Source organism: Anomaloglossus baeobatrachus, chromosome 1, assembly GCF_048569485.1.
Source record: "Anomaloglossus baeobatrachus isolate aAnoBae1 chromosome 1, aAnoBae1.hap1, whole genome shotgun sequence".
NCBI classification, from domain to species: domain Eukaryota; kingdom Metazoa; phylum Chordata; class Amphibia; order Anura; family Aromobatidae; genus Anomaloglossus; species Anomaloglossus baeobatrachus.
Window position 1 is genome coordinate 527,561,168 of NC_134353.1, and position 18,634 is coordinate 527,579,801.

The 18,634-nt window shown below is 42.9% G+C and overlaps 1 protein-coding gene across 3 annotated transcripts in view; it reads left to right on the plus strand.

Moving 5' to 3' along the window:
* Nucleotides 1-18,634, plus strand: part of MLLT3 (MLLT3 super elongation complex subunit) — a 485,346-nt gene that overhangs the window by 72,793 nt on the left and 393,919 nt on the right. For all 3 annotated transcript variants that reach the window (XM_075316277.1, XM_075316263.1, XM_075316270.1), the window contains exon 2: nt 810-990. In XM_075316277.1, coding sequence (XP_075172392.1) covers nt 894-990 — 97 coding nt within the window. In that variant the 5' untranslated portion in view covers nt 810-893. The remainder of the gene's footprint in view (nt 1-809; nt 991-18,634) is intronic.

Consider the following 18,634-nt stretch of genomic DNA (forward strand, 5'->3'; position numbering starts at 1 on the left):
CATTGAAGCGGTCCTTATATTCCATGAGTGAGTGGACCGTTTGCGGAGTTTCACTGCTCATTACAGCTCAGCATCTTGCGCACTCTGCAGAGCGCCCAAAGCAGGAGCGATATCGGAGGTCATGGAGCCCCGGGGGTCACGTGATGGGGATGACAGGACCGTAATAAAGTTGTTCAAAGGTAGAATGTACTACACAAGGTAATTGAGAAGAGCCTTCCCTATGAGTTTTACATCAATGTGGCCACTAATGTTGAGTAGTGAACCATCCCTTTAAAAAAAAAAAAAGGATATCTCAGTAATGATATTATGAATGACAGTTTGGTGGCACAGCCTGCGCTTGGTCATATGGCATGAGACCATTTCATCTTCACACATATGCCTAAAATAATTTGAGGAAACTTCTTGAATTGTAACAAAATTGCCTTTTAGGCTGAGTTTACACAATTATTTTCATTTATTGTTTTTATGGATCAATTTCTTTTATTAAATGTTAAGTCTACAGTAGTATTTACAGAATTTTGTTTTTAAGCCTTTTTTTTGTGGTTTGTGAGTTTTAAAGAGCATCTCTGGGTAATTGGTAATTTCACATGGTATCAAATGTTAAAAAAAACCTGAAAAACATTTACAACTGAGCAACATTAGGGGGTCTGTAAAAGCTATGATTCAGCAGTCCAATATGCATACATCAGATAGAATAGATAAAAGGGAAATGTAGTCTTAATCGAGGGTGGTCTTCATCTTTTTTTCAGTGTATAACTTTGATTTCTAAACGTCAGCCCACTGATTTGCTATGTCTCTGTTCTCTGCAGTGTGCCGTACAAGTGAAGCTAGAACTGGGTCATCGAGCCCAGGTTAGGAAGAAACCAACACTTGAGGGATTCACCCACGATTGGATGGTATTTGTCAGAGGACCGGAGCACAGTAACATTCAGCACTTCGTGGAGAAGGTTGTTTTTCACTTACACGAAAGCTTTCCAAAACCGAAGCGAGGTAAGAACTGTTCATCAGCTTTTAAGGTTTTGATATGTGCACTTGGCTACTTTTCCAAAACTTGTTTTACACGACTTGCTATATTTACATTGTTGGACTCTATAAATCCTGGCAAGATTGGTTTTCCAGCTTTGGCCTTCATGTGTTGATCCATTTATGTTGATAAAATGGATCTCTCTGGAAATGCAATGTGTTTTCCATGTGATATGGGGGAGTCTGTTTAGTAATATTTGTTGTTCGCTGTATAAATATAAAATCTGTTCTCCCTGGCTTCTCACCAGAGTTCTCATATTCCATATCTGCTGAATGATATTGCTGTTAGATCATTGGCTTGGCTGTGCTCGCTGAATGAGCCTGATGAAGACCTTTACAGCTCACATATGGAACTTCGAAGCAGTCCAGTGTTTACTTTAAACAGTTAAAAAGACAGACCTCCTGTCTTGATTTTAATGTATACATTGCATATTTCACCCTTTGATTTGAGTCTCTGTGTAAATGGCTATCACTAAGCCCTCATTTGTGTGACTCTTCAGGAAATGCATTAGTCCTTCGGTGGTCTGTATATGTTTCGGCTACTCAGCTCTAATCTCTGTGCTGGCAACGTTCACTTCTATTGATTTATGGGAGATATGTGTATGGTTGAATATAATGAAGTCGCTCATATTGCAGTGCCAAGTCTAATTGACAGATATGCTAATCACTGAATATAAAAAAACCCCAACTCCAGCCATACGGTAGTGTCTGGTAGTACTAGAGGTTGGTGGAGCTTGTTCCCAAATGATTTTAGGGAATTTTGGTCTAGAAGGTAGTCCCCTGTTTATGCCACACTCAGTATTTGCTGACTTTTTTTACCTCAGTATTTTATTTGTAAGCTAAAACCGGGAGTGGAACAATTAGAAGTAAAGTATAACAGAAGAATGTGCACCACTTCTGTATTTCTTACCCACTCCTGGTTTTGGCGAAGGATAGGTTCACATTTCCGTTGTTTTGCATCAGTCACAATCCGCCGCTCTGATAAACAACGCAATCCGTTTGGCGGATTCCGTTGTTTCCCATAGACTTATTTAAGCGGCTGATTGGGACTGATGCCCTTGCGTTGCATCCTCCGCCCGACTGATCAGTCGTGGAACGACTGACCGTCGGGCGGCAGGAACGCAGAGTGTAACTTTTTTTGAGCAGCGGCCAAACGATCAGCTGATCGCCCGGTGGCCGCCTTCTGTGAGCGATCAGCTGATCTTTCTCTCTCTCATGTTTTACACTGGAATGCGACAATGAATTCTTATTCTTGTCGTCAAGCAACGCATGTGACTGATGCAAAAAAACTGAAATGTGAACCTAGCCTTACAGATACTGACGGAAAAACGCTCACTAAATACTCCACATGCGCATGTGGCCTCATTGAAAATATCTGCAGTATGTAAGGCCACGTGCACATGTTTTGGTATTTGAGGTTTTTTTTTTTTTACCTCAGTATGTGTAAGCCGAAACCAGGACTGGAAGAATTAGGGTATGTGGCCACGATCAGGACCTGCTGCATCCTGGATGCAGCAGGTCCTGACCAGCGGGACCACGAGTCTCCTCCGCAGGAGAATGCTGCTGCTCGCACCTATGATCAGGGTTCAGTGTGCTGTGGTCTCCTGCTTGTGTTTTCCCTATGGAGAACACATGCGAATCCTCAGCAAACAATTGACATGCTGTGGTCTGGAAAGCTGTACCTCAGGTCAGTGTTTCCTGCGGAAAATACAAGCCCAGTGGGCACGGCATTTTTAGAAATCCCATCCACTGTGCTCGTACTGTACAACGCAGCGATTTGGACGCAGCTGAAGCATGCTACATCCAAAACACTGCAAACCCTGATCGTGGGCACACAGCCTTAGAGGAAAAAGTATAATAGAAACATGGCACCACTTCTACATTTTCTACCCACTCCTGGTTTTGGCCTGCAAATACTGAGGTAAAAAACTGACCCAAATACTTGCTTGTAAATGTGGCCTTAGGATATGTTCACACTAAAGGTTTTGGGAGATAAAATGCTGCATAAACACCACACTTTTTTTTTTTTTTTTTTTTCTTTTTAACTGCATTTTTATCTTTTACCCATTTGAATGGGTGAAAAATTACTGAAAGAATCGCCATGCTACAAATTTCCAAAAAAGGCTTCACTGCTTAACACTAGAACTACTGGACTCGTGACACCTATATAGAAATACATGGTGCAAAGTAGTCAAAATGACTACCTCAGTAGTTCTAGTGTTAAAAATAAAACCCCGTGTAAAGTTATTATTATTATTTTAAAGGCCGGGGACTGCTGATGCCTAAAACTGATCAGTTTGTTGTGTAGCTATGTAGCTGAGTGCCTAATTATGTTTAGCTGTTCCCACATCTTTCCGTTCCTTACGCTGTCGTAGTCTTCCCTCGGCATCCCGGAAATACAGATGGTTTTAGCTCCGCTTGTCGTACTGAAGTCAATGGCTCTTTTGAGAACACATTTACAGGCTCATTATTTAGGGATTCAAACCCAAGTTTGCAGCGAAGTATGAGAAGACCATTGCAATGTGAAGATCGTCTAAATGACGCAATTTTTTTTATTTTTGCGCTAAGGCCACACAGGCATTTAGCATTGGATGAGAGAGCATCGGAGGCTTTATGCTAACAATCCCCGACTCCTGCTCTGCTGCGAGTGTAAGCCAAGTGTCATTATACTGTGATGCGATCCTGCGATCAGATCACAGCTGCGAAGGAGATGGAGGAACTAATCTCCTCATCTCCTCCACTGTCAACGCATGCGGTTATTGCACTGCACTCTTGTAATGTGAGTGCAGTGCAATGGTTCTTTCGCACCCTTAGACTTGTATGGGTGCGAGTAAAAATAAATCGGATTCCACCCGCAGCATACTGCGATTGTTTTCTCGGTCCGATTAGGGCTGAGAAAAAAAATCACTCATGGGAGCGACCCCATAGAGTAACATGGGTCAGAGTGGCATGCTATACTGTATATAAATATACAGTTAGGTCCAGAAATATTTGGACAGTGACACAATTTTCGCGAGTTGGGCTCTGCATGCCACCACATTGGATTTGAAATGAAACCTCTACAACAGAATTCAAGTGCAGATTGTAACGTTTAATTTGAAGGTTTGAACAAAAATATCTGATAGAAATTGTAGGAATTGTACACATTTCTTTACAAACACTCCACATTTTAGGAGGTCAAAAGTAATTGGACAAATAAACCAAACCCAAACAAAATATTTTTATTTTCAATATTTTGTTGCGAATCCTTTGGAGGCAATCGCTGCCTTACGTCTGGAACCCATGGACATCACCAAACGCTGGGTTTCCGCCTTCTTAATGCTTTGCCAGGCCTTTACAGCCGCAGCCTTCAGGTCTTACTTGTTTGTGGGTCTTTCCGTCTTAAGTCTGGATTTGAGCAAGTGAAATGCATGCTCAATTGGGTTAAGATCTGGTGATTGACTTGGCCATTGCAGAATGTTCCACTTTTTTGCACTCCTGAACTCCTGGGTAGCTTTGGCTGTATGCTTGGGGTCATTGTCCATCTGTACTATGAAGCGCCGTCCGATCAACTTTGCGGCATTTGGCTGAATCTGGGCTGAAAGTATATCCCGGTACACTTCAGAATTCATCCGGCTACTCTTGTCTGCTGTTATGTCATCAATAAACACAAGTAACCCAGTGCCATTGAAAGCCATGCATGCCCATGCCATCACGTTGCCTCCACCATGTTTTACAGAGGATGTGGTGTGCCTTGGATCATGTGCCGTTCCCTTTCTTCTCCAAACTTTTTTCTTCCCATCATTCTGGTACAGGTTGATCTTTGTCTCATCTGTCCATAGAATACTTTTCCAGAACTGAGCTGGCTTCATGAGGTGTTTTTCAGCAAATTTAACTCTGGCCTGTCTATTTTTGGAATTGATGAATGGTTTGCATCTAGATGTGAACCCTTTGTATTTACTTTCATGGAGTCTTCTCTTTACTGTTGACTTAGAGACAGATACACCTACTTCACTGAGAGTGTTCTGGACTTCAGTTGATGTTGTGAACGGGTTCTTCTTCACCAAAGAAAGTATGCGGCGATCATCCACCACTGTTGTCATCCGTGAACGCCCAGGCCTTTTTGAGTTCTTAAGCTCACCAGTCAATTCCTTTTTTCTCAGAATGTACCCGACTGTTGATTTTGCTACTCCAAGCATGTCTGCTATCTCTCTGATGGATTTTTTCTTTTTTTTTTTTTTCATCCTCAGGATGGTCTGCTTCACCTCAATTGAGAGTTCCTTAGACCGCATGTTGTCTGGTCACAGCAACAGCTTCCAAATGCAAAACCACACACCTGTAATCAACCCCAGACCTTTTAACTACTTCATTGATTACAGGTTAACGAGGGAGACGCCTTCAGAGTTAATTGCAGCCCTTAGAGTCCCTTGTCCAATTACTTTTGGTCCCTTGAAAAAGAGGAGGCTATGCATTACAGAGCTATGATTAATAAACCCTTTCTCCGATTTGGATGTGAAAACTCTCATATTGCAGCTGGGAGTGTGCACTTTCAGCCCATATTATATATAATTGTATTTCTGAACATGTTTTTGTAAACAGCTAAAATAACAAAACTTGTGTCACTGTCCAAATATTTCTGGCCCTGACTGTATATAATCTCTATCGCGTTCCACTCTCTCGGGTTTACTCGCCGTGTGTCCTAGCCCTTACTGTCCCTATATTGGTTTGTGTCTGTAACAAAGCTATTTGAAAAGTGTTCATTCAGATGATATAGATATATTATATATATTATTATTATTTTTTTTTTTTTTCTCTCATATGTAACAACCTGGACCTTTTTTGGTCATGATTGGCACAATTCAGATCTGCAACAATGTGTCGGTATTTACCATCGGTGAGTTTTCATTTGTGTGGCCTAGAGGGCAACCTGCAGAGCTTCTAACCATTACATTTTGGTCACGGATGCTATCTGTGTGATGCTCTTCAATTTCGTAGATCCATAGATTTGTATGGGTAATATTGATCTATGAATCTGATTTAAAAAAAAAAAAAAAAAAAAATTGATGTATCTCCATGATTTTGCAGTGAACATGGACATATGAACAGTCCCATAGACTATGATGGCATGTTGTATCTGCGAAAAACACTGATGGAACATGGACTTGATTCATGGACATCGGAATGAGGCCTAAATTTGCTTTCTCAAGTTACACTATGTTAATGAGCATGCATTGCGAAGGGTTAAAATTTAGCCCAGCGTTTCTCACACCATAAGTGACCATGTCATGGGTGTTAAATTGTCCAATGAACATGGACCCCGCTTTACAGGAAGACGATTGTGACATTTATTTTTTAATCAAAATCTGGATCTCTACCAACCATTCCCTTAAAGGGAACCTGTCATCAGAAATTTGGCTTTCAACCTAAACGTTTCCCCCTCTGCAGCTCCTGTGCTGCATTCTAGTAAGGTTTCTATACTTTTTGTGCCCCCTTTTAAACCAAAATAAATAGTTTATAAAACTGTACCTTTCGGTTTGAAAATGTTGTAAATTCTCCATGGGGGCGGGGCTGTCTGGCGTCCGTTGCTGTATCTTGCACCGTCCCCCCCCACGCTCCAAATCATCCCTCAGAACGCCGCCCACTGCACCCGAGGTCCCGTGCACGCCGGGACACCTGGTGACGTGGTCGCAGGCATGAGAGTATGGGCGGCGCTGTGATTGCATCGGCCATACTCTCGTGCACGCCCTTTCCCCACTTCCTCCAGCGTTCTGCGCCGGTCCGACGTCACCTCCTTCCCATCGTACCCTGCTGCAGGAAATAGATGGGAGGAGCAGAGCAGGACATCACAGGAGAAGCGGAGAGGATCTGAATGATGTACAGAGGGGAGAGCGTGGCCACGAGAGTATGGGCGGGCACTTGCGATGCAATCACAGCACCGCCCATACTCTCATGCATGCGACCACGTCACCAGGTGTCCTGGCGTGCACGGGACCTCGGGCGCAGTGGGCGGCGTTATGAGGCATGATTTGGAGCATGGGGGGACGGCGTAAGGGACAGCAACGGACACCAGACAGCCCGCCCCCATGGAGAATTTACAAGATTTTCATACCAAAAGGTATAACTTTATAAAGTATTTATTTTGGTTTAAAAGGGGGCACAAAAAGTATAGAAACCTTACTAGAATGCAGCCCACGAGCTGCAGAGGGGGAAACATTTAGGTTGAAAGCCAAATTTCTGATGACAGGTTCCCTTTTAATTGTATCTGATCTGTCTGTTACTACGTATTTTAGTGCCCTGAGTTTACAAATCTCGCCCTGCACAAAGTATTTGTTTGGCTAATTTATACATTTACATTTTAATGTATGTACAACATAAGAAATGTTGAGCCTTCGGAGCGGCTGGATTAAGACTTGTTGTAAACATGTCATTATTAGGAAGATGGCTGTTCAGCAGTAATGGCCATGCCCGCTATCTCCTGTTAGATCAGTAATCTTTATTGGCATCTGGCTCTTATGTAGTTACTTAGAACAGCGCTGTGATAAAGTGCTCCTGCCATGTGAAGTACCACTGACTAAAGGCTGAGTAATCTCCAGGCCACTGATGACGTTTCTCCAAATGACATTTCAGAAGCTACATTTTTTCTTCTGGTTATTTCCCAACTGTTTTATTTTTTTCTTCTAGTAATACACTTGAGTGAAATGTATGCATACTGTAGGTTATTTCCCAACGGTGTTTGCTTTTTTTTTTTTGTTGTTATTTTCAAAGTTACACAGTCAGTATTTTGTACTAAGTGTATATAATGGGAACACGAGGTTGGCCACTACTGTAACATACCAAGCACAGGTCATCAACGTCTGATCTGCCGGGGTCCGATACCTGGCACCCTCGCCAATCAGCTGTTCTCGGTGGCAGCAGGAGGCCGGAAATGCTCAGTTTTGGAGCAGCTTCGTCTGCTAATGGCAGACGCAACCAGGTACTGTACATCCGCCTCCCATTCAAATCAATAGATGTCGGATGTGCAGTACACAACCACTATCAGAAAACTGGGCAGCTCCAGAACTGATCATTTTCTGCTGCCGCCGGGACCGAGAACAGCTGATCAGTGGAGGTGCCGGTTGTTGACCTCAGTCGATCAGATATTGATAACCTAGTCTAAGGGGTACTTTACACGCGGCGACATCTCTGCCAATATATCGTCGGGGTCACGTCGTTAGTGACGCACATCCGGCGCCGGTAGCGACATTGCAGCGTGTGACACTAATGAGCGACTATCAACAATCGCAAAATCGTTCCAAAACTGTGATCGTTGACACGTCGTTCTTTTCCTTAATATGGCTGCTGCCACAGGTACGATGTTGTTCGTCGTTCCTGCGGCATCACATATCGCTATGTGTGACACCGCAGGAGCGAGGAACGTCTTCTTACCTGCGTCCACCGGCAATGAGGAAGGAAGGAGGTGGGTGGGATGTTACGTCCCGCTCATCTCCGCCCCTCCGCTTCTATTGGGCGGCAGCTTAGTGTCGCCGCAGTGACGTCGCTATGACACCGAACACACCTCCCCCTTGAAGGAGGGATTGTTCGGCGGTCACAGCGACGTCTCGGACCAGGTATGTGCGTGTGACGCTGCTGTAGCGATAATGTTCGCTACAGCAGCAGTCACCAAATGTCGCACGAGCGACGGGGGCGGGTGCCATCGCTAGTGATGTCGCAGCGTGTAAAGTACCCTTCAGGATAGGCCATCAATGTAAAAGTAGTGGATAACCCCCTTTTTTAAAGATTTCTGTACATCACCTTTATATCGTAGCTGCAGGGCAGTATGAAACTTGAGTGCTAGTAATTGTTTAGGCAGCAGTGTATAGTTTAAAAAGAACAAAGGGAAAACCCTGTGGGATTATCATGTCAAGGATTCTATTATGTATTTCATTTCTGCATTATGTGCACTCGCTGCTTTGTTTGTTCTTTATTGCTCTTTAATGTGATTCAATAAGGATGGCTCCTAACGCTGATTTCCATTAGGGCAAAGCTCAGCCCTTAACACAGAACAATAAGCGATGAAATGACTCTTTAGTTCTAAAGGACCTGTGTGTGTATAGCTGGAGCTCAAGGTCTATGGTCATAACCTAAGGACCTGTGTGTGTATAGCTGGAGCTCAAGGTCTATGATCATAACCTAAGGACCTGTGTGTGTATAGCTGGAGCTCAAGGTCTATGGTCATAACCTAAGGACCTGTGTGTGTATAGCTGGAGCTCAAGGTCTATGGTCATAACCTAAGGACCTGTGCGTGTGTATAGCTGGAGCTCAAGGTCTATGGTCATAACCTAAGGGTACCTTCACACTTAGCGATGCAGCAGCGATCCGACCAGCGATCTGACCTGGTCAGGATCGCTGCTGCATCGCTACATGGTCGCTGGTGAGCTGTCAAACAGGCAGATCTCACCAGCGACCAGTGAACAGCCCCCAGCCAGCAGCGACGTGCAAGCGACGCTGCGCTTGCACGGAGCCGCCGTCTGGAAGCTGCGGAGACTGGTAACTAAGGTAAACATCGGGTATGGTTACCCGATGTTTACATTAGTTACCAGTGTGAGCAGGGAGCCGCGCACACTGAGCGCTGGCTCCTTGCTCTCCTAGCTACAGTACACATCGGGTTAATTAACCCGATGTGTAATGCAGCTACATGTGCAGAGAGCAGGGAGCCGCGCACACTGCTTAGCGCTGGCTCCTTGCTCTCCTAGCTGCTGTACACATCGGGTTAATTAACCCGATGTGTACAGCAGCTACATGTGCAGAGAGCCGGAGCCGGCAGCACAGGCAGCGTGAGAGCTGCAGAGGCTGGTAACTAAGGTAAATATCGGGTAACCACCTTGGTTACCCGATGTTTATCTTGGATACAGCTTACCTCAGCTGTCAGACGCCGGCTCCTGCTCCCTGCTCGCTTCATTTGTCGCTCTCTTGCTGTCACACACAGCGATCTGTGTGTCACAGCAGGAGAGCGGCTTTGAAGAAAACGAACCAGGGCTGTGTGTAACGAGCAGCGATCTCGCAGCAGGGGCCAGATCGCTGCTCAGTGTCACACACAGCGAGATCGCTAATGAGGTCACTGCTGCGTCACAAAAAGCGTGACTCAGCAGCGATCTCGGCAGCGAGCTCGCTGTGTGTGAAGCACCCCTAAGGACCTGTGTGTGTGTGTGTGTGTGTGTGTGTGTGTGTGTGTGTGTGTGTGTGTGTGTGTGTGTGTGTATAGCTGGAGCTCAAGGTCTATGGTCATAACCTAAGGACCTGTGCGTGTGTATAGCTGGAGCTCAAGGTCTATGGTCATAACCTAAGTTACCTGGAGAAACCCTTGGCTCCAACACAAGACGTCTCACATCAGTTTCTCCAGCATGTTATGTTACACAGGTTTTGTCTGCCCATTAATTTATTTTTTTAATTATATTGGTCTTCATCCATTTACGGTAAATATTTGCTTGGGATTTTCATGAGGGTTTCCTAAATTTGACAAAATGTAAATCCATACTACATGTAATCTTTTGCTGTATATTTTCTACCCAGTGCGAGAATAGGTTTTGGTAAAATCTCATCCAGTTTAATACTACTGTAATGCACTATGGATTTTGAATCTGCAAATCTAGTCTGAGAAACCCGAGCATATCCGTGTGAGCATGCCCTTAAAGGGAACCTGTCAGGTCCAGTATGCACCCAGAGCCACGAGCAGTTCTGGTGCATATTGCTAATCGTCCCTGTATACACTAGCATAGATAAAGAGCTCTTTAGAAACAGTGTTTCTAAAGATCATTTATCTTATGCTAATGAGCGCGGGGACTAGTCCCCCGGGCATTAGTTCCCCTTGCCAATCGGCTCCATTAGCATGTTAGTACGCCCCTGTGGGCATGCTATCATGCTAATGAATGTGCAGCGTCAGAGGATGATCTCACTCACCTCTCCGCTGCCATCGCGTCAGACGCTGGATTTCGGCTCAGTGCGCATGATCCTGGCTTCATAGTGCGCGTGACCGAATCTCTGGGGTCATGTGCACTGAGTCAAAATCTAGTGTCAGGCGGCGATGGCAGCGGAGAGGTGAATGAGATCATCCTCTGACACTGCACATTTATTACGCCCACAGGGGCATACTAACATGCTAATGGAGCTGACTAGCAAGGGAAGCAATGCCCAGGGGACTAGTCCCCCTCGCTCATTAGCATACAGTAAAAAATCCTTTTTCTAAAGATCCCTTTATCTATGCTAGTGTGTACAGGGACGGTTAGGCAGGGATTAGCATTATACACTCAGAACTGCTTGTGGTTTTGGGTGCATATTGTACCTGACAAGTTCCCTTTAATGTGCTCCTTTTGTAAAAAAAAAAAAAACAAAACAAAAAAAAACAAACTGTGCTGACAGAGGCATCTTTGTCACTGCAGCAAGGGAAATTGCGAGTGGGCATTGAGGCTGGTTGAATCCAGTGATTGGGCTAGCTTTGAGCACCTCAGCCCCTGAAACCAGCATCACTGATGATTCTTCATTTCAGGGAGGGGGCAAAGGCTGCAGCCTCTGCCCCCTGATGGCATGCACTGGAATTATCAAACGAAGCGTCATGACAAATGAAAATTAGTGTAGTTAGGGAAACAGAGGGAATTTTTAACGAAAGTGTATATTAGAAACTAGCTGAAGTACCCGGGCGTTGCCTGGGATAGTAACTGTCTCCGAGTTTCTGTCTGTCTCTTTGTGTCTGTGCCTCTGTCTCACTCTCTCTGTGTCTCACACTCTCTCTCTGTGTCTCACACTCTCTCTCTGTGTGTCTCACACTCTCTCTCTGTGTGTCTCACACTCTCTCTCTGTGTGTCTCACACTCTCTCTCTGTGTGTCTCACACTCTCTCTCTGTGTGTCTCACACTCTCTCTCTGTGTGTCTCACACTCTCTCTCTCTGTGTGTCTCACACTCTCTCTCTCTGTGTGTCTCACACTCTCTCTCTCTGTGTGTCTCACACTCTCTCTCTGTGTGTCTCACACTCTCTCTCTCTCTGTGTGTCTCACACTCCTCTCTCTCTGTGTGTCTCACACTCCTCTCTCTCTGTGTGTCTCACACTCCTCTCTCTCTGTGTGTCTCTAACTCTCTCTGTTTTTCTATCTGTCTGTCTCGTTCCCCCCCCCCCCCCCGGCTGTCTGTCTCTATCCGTCTCTCCACCGACATCTTATTACCTCACACATAAGCTTCTTATACTAACAGTTTATTTTGTTATTATAGCAACCACTGACAGTTGCTATTAAATAGCATCTAGCTGGAGAGTAACTGTAAAGCACGGGGTTAAATTTTCCTGTCAAAACATAGTCTAAGACGTTCCCTGAGTCACATGAGGCGTCTGTGCAAAATTTCGTGATTTTAAATGCGACGGTGCGGATTCCTTTAGCGGACATACATACATACACACATACACACACACACAGCTTCATATATTAGATTAGTTTAGATGATGGCGCTAAATAGAAGGCTTTCGGATGAAAATTTACTTTGTATGTCAGACCACCCCTTTAAGCTTTGTGCTGTGTTTTATATAAATGTTTGAGAAGTATTTCTTTGCTGTTGTTTTTTGTCTCCCTATTCGTTGATGTGCGTATATAAATCACCGGAGCACAAAACTGTTGCTTGGTTAATATTCCCATTGTGATTGCCTTTTTTTGTCCTTAGGGAAGTGATTGCCAGTCAGGCTTAGAAATTGTTGTTAGGTGGGGAGAATAAGCTACTTTCACACAGACTTGCCTTGCTCATGAGGCAGATATAGCTTTTAGATTTCGGTTAGCCAAGTCCCATGAGCTCCTCTTTCTCTTTGGAATAAAATCGTTGCTTGCCCACCTTCCAGAACTCTACTATTGGTGCTTTGTCGTTTTCTTCTACTCGGTGTGTATGTGTTTCCGCGATGTGACAAGTGCTGGGAAATTTTCCAGCTTACGTGGCCCTACAGAGACCTTGTCATATTCTAATTACACATGACTCAGAACATTTTCTATTCACTAAGAACGGTTACTGAAGTTCATTGTGCATTGAACAAGCCACTGGCTTCTCTTATTCATTTCATTTTTCCAGAATTACTGTAATGTTCATCATCTAGACACCTCTCTAAAGACCTATTCTCATTTCTACATGTGACCGTCTAACAGACTAGCCCAAATCACTAATGAACGCTCTACTTCAGCTCTTCAAATGGTTTCTCCGGCAAAGAGCGGAGGATGAAATGTGCCTTTACTATAGTATTTTGTCAAAAGCTTTTTCTGAGATTTTAAGGGAAGGAATGGCTTAAAATAACCAGTACTTACCTGCTAAAAGCAGCACCCGCTCCAGTGCTCCCAGACTTTGTTTACTTGTTCTGCCGTGATGACATGCAGTGCACCTGTGTGACCGCTGCTACAAATCACCGGTCTGGTGCAGTACATGGATAGGTTGGGTGGCAGGGCATTGAGGAGGTAGTGACTTTAACACTAACTTATTATTGTGTTAAATTCACTACCTCTTCAATGCCCTCCCACCCAGCCTAGCCATGTACTGCGCCAGACCGGTGATTTAAAAAAAAAAACAAAAAAACAAAAAACCCAAATATAATACATACATACATACATACATACATACATACATACATTCATTATATATGTATGTGTGTGTGTATATTATATATAATATGTGTGTGTGTTATGACACACCTTCTCATTCAATGACTTTTCTTTATTTTAATGACTCTGAAAATTGTAGATTCACATTGAAAGCATCAAAACTATGAATTAACACATGTGGAATGAAATACTTAAAAAAGTGTGAAACAACTGAAAATATGTCTTATATTCTAGGTTCTTCAAAGTAGCCACCTTTTGCTTTCATTACTACTTTGCACACTCTTGGCATTCTCTTGATGAGCTTCAAGAGGTAGTCACCGGAAATGGTCTTCCAACAGTCTTGAAGTTCCCAGAGATGCTTAGCACTTGTTGGCCCTTTTGCCTTCACTCTGTGGTCCAGCTCACCCCAAACCTTCTCGATTGGGTTCAGGTCTGGTGACTGTGGAGACCAGGTCATCTGGCGTAGCACCCAATCACTCTCCTTCTTAGTCATATAGCCCTTACACAGCCTGGAGGTGTGTTTGGGGTCATTGTCCTGTTGACAAATAAATGCTGGTCCAACTAAACGCAAAGCGGATGGAGCAGATGCTGTTATAGCCATGCTGGTTCTGTATGCCTTCAATTTTGAAGACCACGGGGAAGACTATTCTCCTTATGACTTACAGCTGCAATGCTCCTCTGGGAATTATTCAAATTGTCCCTCCAGTGAGGAAGGAAACAAACTCTAGCGCCACCTATTGGAAGTAGCAATCCTAAAAGTCAAATGTGGCTTTTTAAACAAGCCTTTTCATAAGACTAAGGCGGGCTTTGCACGTTGCGACATTGCAAACCGATGCTGCGATGTCGCACGCGATAGTCCCCGCCCCCGTCACAGGTGCGATATCTTGTGATAGCTGGCGTAGCGAAAATTATCGCTACGCCAGCTTCACATGCACTCACCTGCCCTGCAACCATTGCTCTGGCCGGCGACCCTCCTCCTTCCTAAGGGGGCGGATCGTGCGGCGTCATAGCGACGTCACACGGCAGGCGGCCAATAGCGGCGGAGGGGCGCAAGATGTAAACATCCCGCCCACCTCCTTCCTTTTCATAGCAGCCGGCGGCAGGTAAGGAGATGTTCCTCGCTCCTGCGGCTTCTCACACAGCGATGTGTGCTGCCGCAGGAACGAGGAACAACATCATACCTGTCGCGGCACCGGCATTATGGAAATGTCGGAGAATACACCGATGATACGATAACGACACTTTTGCGCTTGTTCATCATATCATCTAGGATTTACACGCTACGATGTCGAAAGTGACGCCGGATGTGCGTCACTTTAGATTTGACCCCACCGACATCGCACGTGCGATTTTGCAACGTGCAAAGCCGCCCTTAGGATTTATTGCCAGATCAGAATCCCAGTTTGCAGACACGGTGTTTCGGGGTGATTTGCCCCTTGTCAGTGCAAAGTGTGGGTATCTAATCTGGCTTGTGGGAAGCTTCTATATTAATATATGTATTAATGTGTGGCAGAGCTGTTTGCTTCTAATGGTAATGACATCATTCACGATATTTGTGTAGTATGAAAGGTTTGAGCGACTGAATGATGTGCCCAAAAACACATTCTGATCATGCATACAAACATTCTAAAAAATTTTAGTAATTTAACAAATTGTGTAATGTAAATTGTTCACTCGTTCATTGATTTGCCCAACAAAATGGAAGCGTTTGAAATGTAAGTCCTACATAAATAAGGCTGGGTTCGTTCCAAGGCAATAAATAGTAGCAGTTGGATGGAACATTGGAATAAATAATCATAATTAGTGAAAATGTTTTGCTAATTTGATGGTGTGTTGTGTTTTTTTTTTTTTTTTTTTTTGTTTTTTTTTTTGTACATTATCAGCAGATATGTTAGTACCATGCTTTAAGAATTTATATATTTCTATAAATAATATTGTGGGCTCAGAACACACCTACATCTCAGATTATCTGTCTGTGAGCGCAGATCACAACTTTACAATATAACAATCGTTATTCAACCATTTCATGCTATAAACACTTCCTTGATATCATTTGCTAGCTGTCAGTTATTGCATCGTTCATCGATGAAACTGTTATCCTTGTGTAAACTAACCCTTACACATAGTAAATGGTTTGCAACTAAGAATAGATGAAAGTATTAGTAATGGAATAGGCCCACATACTGAATGGATTATGGCCAGACTTGCCTGGGGAAATGGGCTTGTCTATTCACTAAAAGCAGCAATGTAGCTTGTTCAAACACCTCATTCTTCGTCTCTGATCCTAGCGAGCCAGATACATTATATTTTCTTCTACAAATTCCAACAACATTTGGGAATACTCTTCTTACTGGTGATTGTGTAGACGTCATATTAGAATACAGTTCACTACTTCCAGGGCTGTGGAGTCTGAGTCGGAGCTCATTTTGATGGAGTCGGTATAAAATGGACCGACTGCGACTCCTAAAATATATAATAAATTGGGGACAGTAGTGCAATGCAGAATGTCCCAAATATTTTTTTCATAGGAATTTGGGAAAGTTATGAAATGTCCTATAAATGGCTGTTCTATTCCTGATCTAAGGCAATATTCACACACAGAGTTTTTGCTGCGTTTTTTGAGGATACGTTTTTCAGCTGAAAAGCAGATCAGCTTTTTAAAAAACCGCATCACCTGAAAGGTTTTTGAGCTCATAGATAATGTTTTCAATATCAAAAGCAGATTAGAAAAATGCCTCCAGTTTCTAAAGTAGAAAAATTTCTGAAAGATTATGAACTCAAAAAAGAACAGGTTCTTGCTATTTTAATGGACAATGCTTCAAACATAAGTACAATTAAACTTCTGAATGAGAGTAGAAGAAAATGTAGGATTCAGTATGTTAGAGATGGAGCCACAGTGCTGTTCATGTAACTGAGGGACAAACAGATATTACAACAGAACAGCAAAATGATACTTTAGGATTAGATGATCCTGTTGAAGCTGCTTCAAAACACTTTTATATTCATCACATGCGCTGTGTTGTGCACATGCTGCAGCTGGCAACAACCAAGAGTTTGCAAGAGGGACATGCTGGAAATCTGATTGGAAAAGTGAGAAAATTGGTTATTGCCACCAGAACCCCTAAAATTGATTCCATCTTGAAGAGACGTGCTGGGAAAGGGGCAATTGTTGATCAAGCCACTCAGTGAGGCAGCACTTATTTAATGATTAAGCGATTGCTTGAACTAAAACCGCTTCTTATAGATATGGCAAACCCTCAGGTAACCTTAAATGAAGGTCAATGGACACAGGTGGCTGCAGTGAAGGAATTGCTTAATCACCCATTTATCGTGACTAAAAAATTACAAGCTGAGGATTTAACTCCTGGCATTTTCATAAGGGAGAGGAAGAACTTGTTATTTTGCATGTCCCAAAGAGGAGGATTAATCGCAGATGGCATTTCTGCTTCAATGCAACGGAGAGAGACACAGCTATTGGAAAATAAAATTCTTCAGGCAGCTGTTTGTGGAACCAAGTCATCGTATACTGCTTGATGATCAACAGCTTACTAAAAGAAAAGAAGCTCTGACTAAGGTAGCAGTTAGGATGAGTGGCCTACAGGACTGCCAGGCGCAAGAGAGCTTGGGTCCTGACAGTGCTACTACTGCCATATCTTCATCCTCAGCAGATGAGGAGTTTAACTTTGACAAGTATTTGGATGACATGGAGCAGGCAAAGCGTTGCTGCAAGGAAAAATTTCACTCTGTCTCCTATAGCTGCAGATTGACCAGATTTCCGGAACATTTTTCACTTGCTCTCAAAGAAATTAGAAAAATTCAACCGTTCATCAAAACTGACTGTGCATGAGGCAATTCTTTTATACCCGGAAATTGTTAGAGATGTTGCCCATGTAGTTACGGCTTTGCCTCCAACCCAAGTTAGTGTAGAGAGGTTGTTCTCTAGCCTTAAAATTAGGTCAGATTTGAGGTCATCTGCGAAGGAGGATCTGATGGAGGCAATTCTATTTCTTATAACAAATTCATAGACTGCACAAAGGTTATTTAGTATGTTTTAGTTGAAAACTGTTTTTTGCCACTTGCATAGTTTATTACATAGTGTGTGTGTGTGTGTGTGTGTGTGTAAAATATATATATATATATATATATATATATATATATATATATATATATATATATATATATATATATATATACATATATATATATATATATATATATATATATATATATATATATATATATATATATATATATATATATATATATATATATATATATATATATATATATATTTACAATTTATTACAGTTTTTTTGTGTTCTAAAGTTGTATTCCAATAAATATATTTTATGTTCTGTCTAAATATCTTGATTATTGTATCATAAAAATGATTAAATGTCTGATGTTCACATTGTACTACAATACATTTTTCACTTAAATATAAGTAATATATGTGGGAGTCAGTCGTGGAGTCTGAGTTGCTGCAAGGGAAATTTGAGGAGTCTGAGTCGCAGGTTTGGCTTACAGACTCCACAGCCCTGGTACAGCTTAACCAAATTGGTGAATTTCTTGGCCTCATTCTATTCTAAACATAAACATAATATAGAAGTAATAGTGCTAGAAAAAAGAAGCGCTAATAGGGTTTTATCCGATAAATAACAGGTTAGTAATGTAGTAATACTCACCCAAAATAGTTGTGAAGGGTCACAACCACCATAGGTAGCATAAGATAATGGCGGCTGCCGCGGCCCCACGTGCAGAAGTCTTCAGTATAAGAGGAGAAAAGGAGAGTTAAACCCGCGCAATCCGCCAAATAAGATGTTGTCATGTTGATTTTCTGGTCCTGAGGAAGAGGGCTCTGTACCTTGAAACGCGTAGACCTATAGAATAAAAGAGTGAATAAAGTATCAACATCTCTACATCTTATTTGGCAGATTGCGCGAGTTTAACCCCTTTTTCTCCTCTTATACTGAAAACATAATATAGAAACTGAAGAGATTCTCTTGTGTTGGGGCTATATTGTTGAATGAGTCTA